The sequence below is a fragment of the Lactuca serriola genome, chromosome 6 (genome assembly GCF_051521515.1).
Source record: "Lactuca serriola cultivar US96UC23 chromosome 6, Lser_US96UC23_V15, whole genome shotgun sequence".
Lineage (NCBI taxonomy): Eukaryota > Viridiplantae > Streptophyta > Magnoliopsida > Asterales > Asteraceae > Lactuca > Lactuca serriola.
Window position 1 is genome coordinate 30532844 of NC_136413.1, and position 16393 is coordinate 30549236.

General features: G+C 33.7%; 1 protein-coding gene across 1 annotated transcript; it reads left to right on the forward strand.

The window, feature by feature from the left end:
- The first annotated feature begins 8267 nt into the window (after positions 1 to 8267).
- On the forward strand, positions 8268 to 16359 carry LOC145059631 (uncharacterized). Its single transcript, XM_079007447.1, has 14 exons — positions 8268 to 8420; positions 8534 to 8804; positions 8899 to 8992; positions 9104 to 9238; positions 9309 to 9392; positions 9476 to 9611; positions 9769 to 10170; positions 10249 to 10431; positions 10511 to 10579; positions 10669 to 10878; positions 13555 to 13705; positions 14321 to 14470; positions 15178 to 15604; positions 15699 to 16359. Exons 1-14 carry the CDS (start codon positions 8268 to 8270, stop codon positions 16357 to 16359), a joined length of 3126 nt encoding a protein of 1041 aa, XP_078863573.1.
- The last annotated feature ends 34 nt before the right edge of the window (positions 16360 to 16393 follow it).

The window sequence follows — 16393 nt, forward strand, 5'->3', positions numbered from 1 at the left end:
TCTCTCTCTAGAAGACTACATATTTTACGCACACTAAATAACTCGGGTTCCCTCTCCATTTATAGAGATAGCAAGAGAACCCTAAAAACATAAAGGGGATGTTCTAATCTAATTATCACTCATAGTTTGTAGAGCATTTCCATGCTCCAACAATCTCTCCCTAAATTCTCGCAAATATTGAGGGATACAAATACATTGATAAAAGGCTAAAATGCATAGCAACCAACTAGCATGTGCGGTAATAAAAATGATAAATAATGAGAACCAAATGTTGAAATGTCTCTAAAAAATTGAAGTGTCTATGATCTATGAATCTGGGCAATGAAATCTCTATAGTCTAGTCAAGGTCTTCTAAGAACCGACGCTTAAAAATGTGATCAATGAGCCAAGATGATCAACTTAAAAAGTGTACCAATAAATCCTTAACTGAACGGTCCCATAATCAAGTCATACTTCGGCATTAGAATTCTGAAACATCCATAGTTCTTGCATCACAATACACCCAAATTTTTTCAAAAGAATAACCTACTAAAAAATGAAATATCCTAAAGTAGAGTCCAAATAAAAAATAATCTGGATCCGGAAAACATCAAGTGAAGCCAAAAATTTGATCAAAAGATGACCAAAAATCAGTGTCATGTCGCATCACTAAATAAATCATCATCTTCAAAAGACTTAAAAATCCAATCTTAAACAATCATAAAATCTGATCCAGATGCTAACATAATATTTTCTCCCTATTTTGGATAACCAATGTTTGCATATCAAAATAAATAAATTTGGATGGAGAGTGTCAGATACGAAGAGCTTCGCATGCTCTCCGTAGATGTAATAAGGGTATCGATAAAACATGAGAATGAGAGTAAAATAAATACTCTCCGGTCATCTATAGCCGGTTGATACTTTCAGAAAAACTGTCCGAACAAGTACCGAAGTAACAATAAGAACTCTGCATGAAAATTTTCTAATGTGCTGAAAAATGCTGATGTACCCAAACTGCGGTGTCGGAACTCCTGAAGTGGTCTTTAATAAATAAAGTATTCTTGCTCAAGACACATGGTTCGTCAACCGGAAATGAGAAGCGAAAAGTCATAAAAAATCTCGTAGAGCGAAGGTTGCGAAGCAACTTTGTTTATTAGACGCAATTGCGGTGCAAAACTCGCAAAGAAAAATATGATGTCCGACTGCGGTATTGAGGATAACTGGTCCTAAAACATTGATCCAAGGACAAATGGTCGAAATACTTTGATTAAAGGGCATTCCTTATATGAAGAATTATTAAATTCTTCCTATATAATAAGCAAGAAGTAATCCATCGTGACGATTGAAGTTTGAGTAAATCTCTAGTAATAATCTCTTTTGTGAAGACGATAAATCGAGTCTTGTAAAAATCATTCTTCGCAAAAGTGCTTCTGATCATGGTTTGCAGTGGTAAAAATTGTTGTTAATGAAAATAACTGGTTTTAAAATAAAAGAATAAATTGGTATTAACTAAAAAATTGGTGTTAAAAGAATAAGATATGTTAGGGTTTTGTGAAAGAAAAAATGGCTAGCTTAAAAAATGGTATTAGAAAAAGGTTAAATTGGTGTTAAATAAAAATAATAAAAATAAAAAGGCTAAAAAGGGAGGTTGCAGTATGGAAAGGACAGGTTGAGCGAGGGTTAAGAGTGTGAGAGGTTGAGCGAGGGTTAAGAGCATGAGAGGATGTGCGAGGGGTTGGGATGCGAAGAGGAATTGGTCTGTGAAGAGGCGGCGATCACCAAAGATAGATGTCTCTGGTGGGATTAGGCAGGTTTGCGGTAAAGGCTGTGTGGCAAAGAAGGTTTGATTGCGAAGAGGGTAGCGAGGAATGAAGACTGAGAAGAATAAGGGGGTTGCGAGGATGGAGGTATGGTATGAGGTATGATTTAGCGAGGACTAATCACTGAGGAAGAAGCCGGTTGCGGTATAGAGTCTTTGGTATCTCAGAGTGAGAGGGACTGCATGACTGCTTATGTGAGGTATGCAACAGGACTTCGATATGATATATAACTCCTCAGTAAAGTCTTGACTGCGGTCTAGTCTTAGGTTGCGGTGTTAAGCACCTAGGATAAGAGAGCCGATGACAAAAAAAAAATGTCGATTTTCATGAAATTTTGAGACCAATGTTGCTATAACTTTGTGATTATCTATAGAAATGTTTTCTAATGCATATGGGGAATAGATTTGTTTTTGGGAAAGGTAAAAAGTGGCAGAAAGTAAGTGAGAGAAAGATGAAATGAGTGACACAAGACATGAGTTTAAAGGAAAAAGTTGTTTGGGAATAAAGGGATAAAGTTAAAAAAAAGTATGGTGGGTGGTTGCTCGTCACATGGATTTGTCAGGAAGCATGGGTAAAGCATTTATGGTGGTGTAAAGGACGTTTGTAATTTCTTAACATCTTCATAACGTCCAAGACCTTTAAGCAAATATCTACCAACTTTAAAGAAAGAAAGAGAGTATCATACCTTGGTGATTTGTCATATGGAAAACGATATGAACTCACAAACAAATGTTGATAACGTCTTCACAAAGAAGTCTTCTCGAATCTCCATAATACCCAAGATATTTTGTCTATTTCCATAACATCAAGATGCATGGAGTAAAATTATTTGAATGAGCTCTTAGACAAAAATACCTTCTTTTTCTTCTTCTCAACAACAGAAAAATAAAACTTTGATGAACATTTTTTTTTGGCAAAAATTTGAAATGAACAACAGTGACATTTATACATAGAAAACTTGAATCAACACTCAAAAATCAAAAAAATCATCGTAAAATTTTCTAGTTTCGGAGCCAAGAAATTGTTGTACTAAAATCAAAAATCTCAAGATAAAAGTAACCAATCGGGTTCATTCCCTTGAAATAATCGCTTAGATCTTCAATGTAACAACCTAAAATTTCAAGTATAAATTTTCATTTAAATATTAGCAATCTGTGTTTAATAATTAGAAATTCCCATCATAAGTTGTTTCCAAAATTCAATACACCAACATATTATTCAGAAAGATCAAAATGTCCATAATAACTAGTGGGGAAAAATGTTGGAGAGTGCACGCTGCGCCATCAAGCCTAGCCCTTGCCCTTAGAGCTAGAGTGTAACACCTAAAAATCAGAAAGACCAAGAAAGGAAAGAAAACCATAAGTCAAGGGGGGTCAACTTGTCGAGTCCAAGGAGGAACTCGAATAGTCCGAGTGAGATCCGGGTCGAGGAGTAAGTGACCGACTCGGCGAGTCGGAGTATGGACTCGGCGAGTCCGGTCTGAAGAGGGAAACCCTAAATTTGGGACTTTGTGCACTATTTATGCACCTCATTCTTTTCCTTAGGGTTCCTTTACACCTCCTCTCATCCAGAACAACGAACCCTAGCCGACGTATCCGTTTTTGAGCAAAGATCTAGCCTTGGAGTTGTGATTTGAAGCTTGGAAGAGAAGGAAGTTCATAGTGGTGCAAGAGGAAGCCTTGGATCTAGAGTTGGTGTGGCTTTTCAGAGCATTTGAAGGTAAGAAGTCATTACCTTCACTCCTTTACTTATAGTTTCCTTTTTGTCATGAGATTTGGGCTTTACGCCATATTCTAGAGCCAATTGGAGTTAGAAGTCTAGATCTGAAGTTGCTACTTCAGATCTAAGTGTATTCTGGCCTAGAGAGTCATAAAGTATCAGTCTTGAGGGTGTAATTGAAGCATGGTTTTCTTAAACCCGAGTATGGAATGTTTTGGGCCTAGATCTCCTTAGCTATACGTAAAGTTTGCAACTTTACGTGAGGAATAGGCCTTGGAAGAATGGATCTACAGTTTGGAGTCCCTGCATGACTCAAAAAGCTTATGAATGTATGAAAGACTGAATAGACTCAACGAGTCCTTCGAGTGGACTCGGCGAGTAGCATGAAGATTAGGAGGAACTTAACGAGTTGGATGAGCAACTCGGCGATTCTGTTGAAGTTTGCCTTGGACTCGACGAGTCTGTTCTTGGACTCGGCGAGTCAGGTGGCGAAACCCCGAACCCTTCAAGGTAAGACTCGAATCAGTGAGTTGGGTGGAGACTCAGTGAGTTGGACAGGACAGGACTCGGAAATCGGAGGACTCGGCGAGTCATGGGCTGACTCAGCGAGTCGATTTGCAAATGGAAGGACTCTGAGTAGGTAGACTCGGTGAGTAGGATTGACCTGGAAAGTTGACTTTGACCAGGACTTTGACTTTGACCAGAGTTGAATTAGTTGACTTTCGGGGGACAGTTAGACTAAGTGTTGCATTGATATTGGTAGCTCGGGGAGCTAGTGGAGCAGGAGTTCAGAGAGTTGTCGGGCAGCAGCTAGAGGGGTTATCAGCAAGTTCAGCAAGTGCAGGTGAGTTTCTGCTTGTGTGAACGGGTCTACGGCCACAATGCCGGCCCATGTAGTTATGAGTAGGAAGACCCGGGGGTTAGCCCTAGGCATAGTATGCTAGTATGATATTCAGGACGAGGTCCAGTGTAGCGGGCGGGTGCCCAAGGAATGGTTTGCATGATAGTTATACTTGTTGTCTGTGTGATACATGTATGTGCCTGGTAGGAAGGTGAGTGTAGGCGAGGTCCAGTATCTCACCAGCAGCAGAGTATGGACGGTGTTCCATATCTCATTAGCAGTAGAGTAAGGGCGAGGCCCAAGTTAGGGAAAGAGTGAGTCTGGGCCGGGCTCGTATCTCACTATCAATAGGAGCGTGGACGGGGTTCCATGACTCATCAGTTGTAGGTCATGGGCGAGGCCCAAGGTAGGCGAGGCCTTTAGAACAAGATTCGGTAGTATATGTTCAGTTTATGTGTTGTGATATGTTATGTGTTAGTATATGTTGGCGGGAGAGGCCCAGTGACAGGCGAGGCCTAAGCGAAACAGATCTGTGTCCGAGCCGGGCTCGAAGCCAGGCGGGGCCTGGAGCGGCGGGGCCGTTGTAGCGGGCGATGCCCGAGGTAAGGGTGAGGCCCAGAATAGCGGGTGTGGCCCAGTATGTGCAGTATGTGGTTATGCATGGTATGTGGTAGGTTGGGGAACTCACTAAGCTTCGTGCTTACGATTTTCAGTTTTGGTTTCAGGTACTTCCGGTAGTGGAGGAAAGAGCTCGGGGTGATCGCATGGCACACACCATAGATTAGACCGCCTGGGATGTTTTACTCTGATAATGAACATATGTTTTGGAAATTAATACTCTGATTATGTTATGGATTGATAAATATGTTTTAAGTAATGTTTTATAAAAGAAATTTTTAGTCTTGAATTTTGGGACGTTACATAGAGGTGCCTGTAACATCCAACAAAATTGTAAGTATACGCTTAGTGAGTTTCCCAAAACACACGAAACAAATAATCACATAATGCCATGCACACATACATATAAGTTTGTCATGGACTCCCTCCATGGTCTTCACTTGGAATGCCATGGGCTACCCCTATGGTCTTATATCCCCGAGCCATGGGCTCCTCCCATGGTGTTGCCAAGTGTCATGGGCTCCTCCCATGGTCTTCACATAATTCAAATATAGATCAAATAGCAACGATTACATATTTTATGACTAAACATTTCATATTAATTAATGGGCCAACCTTGGTGCCTTTGACCCATGAGTGTAGTGAGAAGACTCGCCTTGAATATTGAACGATAGCTGACTAGGTCCGGGCTCCGAATATCAGCTCTACTCAACCCCTAAACAGAAAGAATTCCTTAAATACAACTCAAAATTCCCTAAAACTCCTTACAAGTCAAACTTGGTCAAAGACTAAAGTCAAAAGTCAAAGTTAACAGTCCGATTTGACCCAACTCGTAGAGTTGTCATTCGACTCGTAGAGTTTCTCCATTAACTGCATAGATCGGGAAAACTCTCATCAACTCGTCGGGTTAGACAGAAATCCAGCAGTTGAATGCATTAAGCTGTTTCCATCGAATCTAGGAATTCCAATTCTCAGATCTCCTTCAAAATGATATCTAGAAGGGTAAAGTTTCCAACTTTACCCTTAGGAACCATCCAGAGTGAGTCAAACCCAAACCTTAGACTCATTAGAGTGATGTTTGACCCATTAAGCCCTTAAACTCTCAAAACAAAGTCCCAAAATACAGACCTGGCCTCTAAAGGCTAGAAAATCACGTAAAGTTTCTAACTTTACATCCATGCATGCTAAAAGAAACCCTAGGGTTAAATATGGGTTTAATAAATGACTTATTAGTGGAGTCCTAATAGAAAACCGAATCAGATAGGGCGTCAGTAAAGCAGATAGGTAGTAATCTAATTAACAGTGACCACTCCTGCCCTCTGGCAATGCCTGACCAGCAGTAGCAACAGTGACACATCTGTTGCCTTCACCCTCTTCCACATCTCTCTCTCTCTCTCTCTTCATATATATATATATATATATATATATATATATCATTTCGTCTTAATGGCTTTGAGAGACCAATTGATTCGATTAGGGGGAGAAGCTGTAAAATAACGTAATGTAAACAACAACAAAACAGAGGTGGAGTAAAGGATTTGAGGTGAAGCGACGCCGACGCAGGTGGACGTCAAACGACGGGCGTTAACGGAGATTATTGAAAGGTGAGGAAGTATTTGATTCGGTGGTTATGAAAAGGTTAGAGAAGCATCTAGACTAAGCGGTGGTGGAAGGATCGGGAAGTAAGAAGCGTAACTCCTTTGTAATGCTCCAACTCCAAAGCAGTAGACCGTGAAAACAGTAAAAAAAAATTATCGCATGCACTGTTCATAAGAACATTATGCTTTTATTATAATATATATATATATATATATATATATATATATATATATATATATATATATATATATATATATATATCCCTTTCTAATAAATAAATAACTTCAATACCATGCTGCCATGTGTACACTTTTTAAACTGCCACGTGTAAGCCTCTGAATAATGCCTTCCAAATTTTTCTTAAAATTAATAAATTTAATTAATTTGTTCCTACAAATCAGTAAATCACTTTTAATCAAGCCTCTAAATAACCGGCATTTAAATTCAAATTTAAAATATACAATAAACAAATCAATTAGACCGGCATATAATATCCCTAAATATACAATAAACAAAAACATTAAATCACTCTCCCTCTCTTAAACCTCTTTAATTACGTGATTCACTGCCACAAATTTGTTGCGTTTAAATTTTAAATTTTAAAGATACGCAATAAAAAAGATTACATATATAATATCCCTAAAAAACAGCAATTGATATTCCAATATCCCCCTCTTAAATCTCTTTAATTCCATGATTCATTGCCACAATTTCGTCAATTAAAAATATTCGGTTTACTTTTTCCTTTTTTACTTTAAAAATCATAGAGATATAAAGATATTATAGAGATATAGAGATATGGAGATATCATATCCCTGCAAATCAGCTGTTCAAATTACAATTACTTTATCATTATACCTATAAATACGTATAATGATCGATCCAGAAAATTATGTTCTTCACTTCTCTCTTCAAAGCTTTCAGAGTATTATTCTTCTGCATCTCTGCATTTACATTCATACATTACGATCCATCAGGTTAGTATACAAAACTCTTCACTTCCATCGTCCTTTAAACAATAATCATATGTCAATCTGACACTAATTTTTTTGAAAAAAAAACATTCATCACATATGTAATCTGCATAAATATTTTTTACTATATTGTTGTTTTTTAAGCTTTTATACAAATGGTTAACTTCAAGTAATATACATTAAACGACAACATACTTTGAAAGTATCCTGCCATTTTATGTATATTATATGTTGTTTATATCTTTTAAACACCTATTCAAATAATAAAAATTTAGACTACATTGCTATTTAATGTATATAGTTCACTTCCACAGCTATGTCGTTGTAACTATATTGCTATTTCTCACTCTAACTACATTGTTATTGCTCACTAAATTCTTCACTTCAACCCTCCTTTTTTTCTTAATTGATAATAATAGATGTAAAATTATGTCATTACATTTTATGAATTATGTCACTGTAAAACAAAATAATTTTGAAATATTCATGTCATCTAAATAAAAACAGAAATATATGATAATAATAATAAAAAAAAATTATATATTACATGTATATTTAGGACTTCGATAATTTTATGAATTATGTCACTGTAAAACATAATACTTACTCACCTTTAAGTTTCATTTCATTCGTTTTTTATTTTGATAAACAGGGAATATTTTTCTTTACTTTTTTTTGTCATGTATTTATAATATCTCCCTATTTTATAGATTCATGGCTGCTGGTGATTTTACTCTCATATGTGATCTTGATGTCTTGAAGGACATGTTCACTATGAAGCTTCGTATTATCAGATTATGGACACTGGAAGATTACTATAACAAAGACGAAATTTTCGCCATTCAACTTATTCTAATCGACGAACAGGTCCACTATATATGGTTTTAATTATTTACATGTTTATATTCATATTTTTCTTTTTAACTTTTTAATTTGATAACCACACTTGACTTTTCATGTTAACATAAATCATCATTTAGGGTAAGAAGATCCAAGGTTATGTCCCCAATGCTTACATTTACAAGTTTCGAAAAGTTCTAAAAGAAGGGGAAGCTTTTTTCATAAAAAATCCAAATTTGGCAAAGATGGATGAAGCAAAATTTCAACTAACTGATCAAATGCAAAAGCTCACCTTCACTTGTGAGACTACTGTCGCTCTGTGTCTCGATTTTTCTGGATCAATTAATGGGTTTGCTTTTATTGACTATCATCCCATTACCGTCGACACTGTTCCACTAAATATTTCATTGGGTTAGTATTTTTTGTTTACCTAAGAAATTATATATATTTTAAATAACTTATTTTAATTTCATCTGTTTTTTTTTGTATTAATGTTGATATATAGATGTTATCAATTTGGTGGTCGCAATTGGTGACATTGATGCTCGAAATGAAGATAGAAAGAGGCATAAGATGAGACTACAAATCCAAGACGTCAAGTTTGTTTTTATTACCTATAATAATATAATTATTGTGTATATTAACTGTTTTGATTGCAATATCAAAAAAAATAATTATTTGCTATTTCTAATTCCCATCTTTTTTGTTAGTGGTTCTCAATTGGATGTTAACCTATGGGGAGATTATTGTTACAAATTGAATGATTACATCCAAAAGAATCCAAACATTCTCTGCATCGTCATAATCCTTCAATTTGCAAAGATTAATCTTTGGCAAGGTATAATGTTTTTTTAATTATGATTCATATTGCAATGATTATTTTCTTTATTTAGTTTTTTTTTTGTTTTTTTATAGATCGGGATATGTTAATACATATTATGATATATCAAAGTTCATCATCAATACTGACATTGATGAGATAAAAGTTTTCAAAAAAAAGTATATTACTTTATGTTATTTTTATGTTAATAATAAATGGCAATGTATGTTATAAATGATGTAACTATGTGGTTAATTAACAGTTTGAATCAAGATGGTCCTCATGAAAACTCATCCAGTACTTTCTCCTATATGAAATCTAATCGAAGTTCTGAAAATGATGATTTTGTGCTTAATCATGAGCTGAAAACAATCGCTGATATTTTCGAACCAATTGAGGTAAGAAAATTCTGAAATTTCTATCAATCTTTCTAATTTCTGTTTTTCAGAAATAATTTATGTAATTAACACATTTCGTTATTTAATACATTTTGAATATCAGCGTTTAAATTTTAATATTCATTACTTATAATACTATTGTATTTTTTAAAATCAGATCAAAAAGTATGTTATTGTTGCGACCATAAAAGGAATTCTTCAGCACACACCTTGGCATTACCCAGCATGTACAAATTGCAATACAAAGGCGGTTCCAAAAAATCATTCCAATGAACCCAATCTCATGGGATCACTCAAAAATGAAACATATGAATGTCGAAATCCAAAATGCACAAAAACTGAAACATTAACAGTTCCGGGGTTAATACATTTTGAAAAATATAATAGTAATTTCCCCATCATGTTGACTAATTTTGATAATTTTACATTTCGTAAAAGGTTCATGATTCCGGTAAGAGTTCAAGATCATACTGGAAGTATGACTTTAACAATGTTTGAACACGATGCGAATAAGCTTCTAAAAATTTCTGCAAAGGATTTGGTTGCAAAAATAGCTAAGGTGAATGTCTTTTAGATTATTATTTAAAAATAAATTATTGGTAATATATAATTACATCTTTTTATTTTTTACTTGCAGCTTGGCTTTTGTACTAACGCATACCCGTCCGATATTAATGTGTTGAAAGATATGAAATTGGCTTTCATAGTTTCTGTTTCGAAATACAATGTGCAAAGGAACACCAATCAATATACTATTTCCAGGATTAGTGATGATGAGATATTGATTGAGGAGTTGGAAAAAAAGTTTGTCATTGCAGAGGTTATTATAATTGATTTATTTTCCAAAATATAATATACTAAAAAGAGGCTTATTAATTATTCATTTCTTTTTTGAACAGGGAGTTAATTCACAATCGTTTGAACATGGTACCACTGATTGTGAATCTCAAGATAACATATTTATAAAGGTGTATTATAAGTTATCTAAATATCTCATGTTAGTATTATCTTTAACTTTAATAACCTCTAATATTACTTTTTTTTTTTGTAATTTTAGGATGCCATATCTCAGACTGATGATAATGTGACACCAATGAATGTTTTCAAATCGACAGCCACAAGCCCCAAAAAAAATTTAAATGAAACAAAAGGTTTGAAGCGAGCTCTTGAGGATGATCTTGTTTTGGATGTCAATGACAACATGTCATCATCAAAGACTATGAAAGCCAAAGGAGGAGGGGAAGCTGGGCAACATAAACTTGTCAAAGTTAAGTTGGAAAAGAGATTCGTCACCTACCTTTTAAGAATAATAATCAGTTTTTAAATTTTTTGCTATGGTTTTTAAGACATTTTAATTTTTTTTGGTAAGAGATTTGATGGATTTGGTTGTTTCTTGGTTTAAATTGATTGTTTCTTAATAAATTTGATAATGACTTTATATTATGTGTTCGTTTCTTAATAATTTGTTTCCTAATTGTCATAAAGTACAATCAGTAAATCACTATCATGCTCATTAAAATATATTGCTATTTTCTGTAAATTTTGATAAATAAAGAAATTCATACCTTTTTTATATCTTCATTGTTGACTTTGAAGGATTTACAAGAATTGATGTTTCAGAAACTACAATAGACCACATGGAACTTTATAAATTAGTTGATCGGTCAAAAAAATTGAAATATGAAAAATTAACATAAAACAATAGTTACAAACATGTGACCAATACAAACTTATGAAGGAGAAGGGATGGGATGATAAAAAAGGAAAAACCTTAATCATTTAAATTTTCGAGAAAGCTTTGTCAGTTCCTGAAGATCAATTCACAGAGAATGACAACATAGTTAGGGAACTTAAAAAAAGCAAGCATAATTTGATTTACAGTATAACACGCAACAAAAAAAACAATTCTAACTTACTGAATAATAACGGATCAAACCTGCTGAGTTTTGTTAAATTCTTCTCTCTTAGAATCTTCAAGGGGACAACACTGAGAACAACCTCCTTTAGTGATGCTGCATGTGTACACAAATTGAAACATGTCAGACCAAACCTAAGATGCTTGATATTGCATGATTAAATAGAGAACTTGCACAAAGTTACTTTACATCATAATTATTCATCTATTAGAATAGAGATCATACAAACAGTTAAAAGAAAAAAAAAAGCCCAATAATCTGACAATGACTCATCAGTAGATAATAACCAATAATTAATAGGGAATAATTTTTTTTAGAACAAGATAAAAGAAACAGAGAAACAAAGCCCAACAACACAATAAAAAAGGTTTGCACAATATGCTTATGCTTGGGTTGCACCATTGCTGTTTTGTTCTCTGAAATGTGTAAAATGACTATAACGCCCTTAAGTAAAAAGACAACCATGAAATTACTAGATCAATTACTTGTCCCCTCTGTTTCTTCTTTTTTAGCATGTCCATAAGAATAGCTTCAGGTACAAATCTAGGTAAAATCTGTCAATAAGGATCCAACATGGGAACAATAAACAATGAGATAAATTCCTTTAGTGGCAAGTTTTAACATTACTTGAATAAGAAGCGAGGTGAAAAGGATGATACCATTTACTTTCATTCAAAGATCTGAAATCCATCATTTATCTACATTATGTCTTCCTTCTGGGACAAACTCAGCGCCTTCGCTACAAGAATAGGAGACAGCAGAATGTGAATGTCAATATCTGTAAGACAGAACCAAGCTATTTCAGCACAAGGGATACTTTGGCTAATGGGAATTATATATAGGATCAGGTTTAATGTCAGCTGTTATGGTCGGTTCACGCCCAACAGGGTGGCAAAACTATGTGTTTTCTAAAAACCTTAAATTTCAGAATAATAAAAAAATCCATTCTTTCATATTCGAATTTTAGTGATCCGGTGATTTTTCAAATCAATTAGAAGCAGTCGATCCACAATTTCAGGCAACAATTTAGCAAATTTAGCAAACCATATATACACAAATAAATTACTTATCTTTTTTACTTTATAATCAATGACGTCTGACTTGGACATCTTCCCTTTGCATTCAATTTTACGATAAATCGATCCTGTCAGGAGTGAAAAATTTTAAAAATCGAAAAGTATTCAAATAAAGTTTAAACCCTAGATCCAAAAAACCTAAAAACCATTTGCTGATATACGTTGATCACGCTCTCATCCCTCTCCGTTCTCAGTCCCGACTCTGTCTTCACCCTCTTCTTCAACTGTCGGCCTCTCACTTACTAACCGAGTGAAATACGTCTTACAATCCCCTTCAATTGTTGCCTCCATCCGTCAGCCTACGATAAAGGTCCGCCGGTAGACTCATACGGCGTCACTACACTGTAGGACTCTCCAAATCCCGTCTACCACTGCTGCACGACTCTTCGTTGGTATATTTCTTAGTTTGCTTTTGGAAATCCTTTCATCATTTACTTGACTGTATTCTGCGTCCTTGAAGATAAGTTCCCATGGTATTTTTTTGTGATACAGAACAATCAACTTTAATATTATACGAATTATTTGATATACAATTAGAATTGTTTATTTTCTATTTGTTGTAATAAACTTTTATAATAATTTATAATATAATTCTTGTCTTTTTTAATTATGGTTGGTTAAAAAGTAACTAATTTACCAATTTCTTAATTTGTACTTTGAAAATAAATTATATTATTTTTTGGGTTGCCAGATGATATTGATTAAATCTCACAGTTGGTAACATTAATTGAAGGTCATTGCAATCACCTTACATTTTCAAACCTATTTTTCATTTATACAAATACATGAGGGTAAAATATGATCATTACCTATTTTTCAATTACTTTTAAACTACTCATCATATTTTATATTTGTTTTATAATATTTGTTATAATTGTAACATTATACATAAGTTTTATTTAACGTACCATTTGTATTTTAAATTCTAATTAAATTTATTTTTATGTACAGATGATAGAATATACCATGGATTCCACTTCAGCTAAAGAACGACGAAAATTAAGGAAACTATATTTGGATGATAGAAGATTTAAAAAAATACCTACCATATCAGACGATCATACTTCATCTATCTCAACACCTTTTAACAGTACCCAAAACGGTAATTTATTTGTATGTTAATTTTTTTTTTTGTATAAATACTATGTTATTTGTTAAAAAAATATAAAAAATTTAAATCTATATAATTAATTAATATTAATGCTATTTTCCTTATTAACTATATTTCAAATTATATGTAGCTAATGTCTTCGGTCATCGTCAACATTTGAAAAGTAGCTATAATAAAATTTCTCAATATCATTGCTCAAACTTTCAATCTCCTTCAAATATCAATTATATGACTCCCCTATCCAATATATCAAATGATATGTATAATTTTTATTATTGTTATTATACATGGAGTATTCTTTCACATTACAATAAGTATATGATTAAAAACTAACATTTTTATTTCGGCTTTATCTAACAATCCTTATAAAGGTCCGACATCCTCATCCAAGCAGTTTTCTCCAGGAGTGCACAACTTAAAACGAAAGTCTGCACATATATCTCCTATACGTATGTTCGACCTAACAACAGAGTGATCATATTAACGATCCACATATTCTCTATGCATACATGCAGTTATATCAAAAACCAATCATAACAGATACAAACATAACTTACAAACTTAGCTTATAGATTATATTTTAATTAAACTTTCTTTCTATTATAGATTATGAGAGAAAAAATGATTCTTCTTCAGCTAAAGAGAAACAAAAACTAAGGAAGTTATATTTGGATATTAGAAAATATAAAAATAAATCAACCATATCAAACGGTCAAAGTTCGTCTGCAACGCCACCTATTAACACGAGCCTAAACGGTAATTATTTTGTGTGATTTACTTATTTTTATTATCCTAACTATATGTTTTATGAAATTACCCAATTGTGTTTAATTTTCATTATTATTAAACAAAGTTAAAATTATATGCATGTGATGTCTTCAATCGGCATTAACATTTAAACTCTTCAAAAAAGCTCACACATATTTCCTCTCAAAAGGAAAATATCACCTCTGACAAGACTCCTCAATATCATTCTACAACCTTGCCATCTCCTTCAAATCTAAATTTTAGGAGTCCACTTTCCAATATCTCAAATGGTATGCATATTTTTTTTATTATACATACAATATTATTTTATATTACAATAACTACATGATTACCATATTGTTTTTCTTTCAGCTATTTATAGCAGTCAACATAATGCTCCAACACACTTATCAAGTAACCGATGATTTTCATCATCTTCTAATTCCAAGAAATCAAACAATTTTTCGACGGTCACACACAATCAAAATTCTTCACAAGTACACAACTCAAAAAGAAATTCTGCACATATATCTCCTATACCCATATTTGGCTTAACGAGAGATGATAATATTAATGGTGGAGATATTATCCAACCCACACATGTTGGTATATCAAAAGGTAATAATCATAAACAACATTTTACATATTTTATGTTGGTAATTATAACTTTTTTATACTTACATTTTTTATAATGTTCCATTTAACAAGTTATTTAGATCATGGTGATCAGAATGTTGTTTGTGAACTATGTCACGCTAAATTATGGGAAGACGAATCTTCGAGAGGCAATAAAACAGGGGATAAAATCTTTTCTCTATGTTGTGGTTATGGGAAGGTAGAACTACCTCCTTTAAAAGAGCCACCGCAAAGTTACAAACAACTTTATCTTGAGATAAATTCTAAAAGCAAATACTTCATGAAAAACATTCGTCGTTACAATTCAATGTTTTCATTTACATCGATGGGTGGGAAAGTTGATTCATCCATTAATAAAGGAAACACACCATACATATTCAGGCTTAGCGGTCAAAATTATCATAGTATCGGAAGCCTTCTCCCTACGAATGGATGTCAACCAAGATTTTCCCAGTTGTACATATATGATACCGAAAATGAAACATCAAATAGACAGAAATGTTTCGGGTATACATTCTAATTTACTAATACTTTTTATTATCACTTTAAGAATATTATTTTTATATTACTCATTTGTATATTAAAATAATTTTATTTACAGGGGAACCAAGCATGCCTCTACATCAACTGATGATTCAACTGATCTTCAAATTATAGAATATTTGAAGCTTATGTTGGATTCAAATAACGAGTTGGTCAAGTGTTATAGGATGGTTAGAGATGTTTTTAATTCAAATCCTCGTGCTGACCTAAAGTTACGAATTATTGGAAAAAGAAAACATGATGGAAGGACATATAACCTACCAACTACATCTGAGGTTGCCGCTTTAATTGTAGGAGACATTGGTGATTTTATTGATAACAGAGACATTGTAATGCAAACTTCGTCTGGAGCTCTACGTCGTATCAGTGAATTACATCCTTCTTACCTTGCTCTACAATATCCTCTACTATTTCCATATGGTGACGATGGTTATAGAGTTGACATCCCCCATAGAGGTGTTACGTCTTCGAGCAATAGCAAGCGTCCGAACACTACAATGAGGGAATTTTTCGCTTACAGAATTCAATACAGGGATAATTATTTTTCATTGATTTTGAATTCAAGAAGGCTTTTTCAACAGTTTTTGGTAGATGGTTATACAATGATTGAAAGCGAGAGATTATATTACGTACGGAAGCAACAAAAAGTTCTCCGATGTGAATCTTATGAGAATTTGCGTAAGTTTCAAGATCAAGGGAATAAGAATATTTCGGAATAGGGCCAACGGGTTATATTACCTTCTTCTTTTACTG

Bases quoted from the DNA above. Each gene is read 5' to 3' on its own strand.
- LOC145059631 (XM_079007447.1), top strand. From the start codon at position 8,268: ATGGCTGCTGGTGATTTTACTCTCATATGTGATCTTGATGTCTTGAAG. The intron at 10,171-10,248 runs GTGAATGTCTTT...TTTTACTTGCAG, and splicing joins TGGTTGCAAAAATAGCTAAG to CTTGGCTTTTGTACTAACGC. The intron at 14,471-15,177 runs GTAATTATTTTG...CAAGTTATTTAG, and splicing joins TATTAACACGAGCCTAAACG to ATCATGGTGATCAGAATGTT.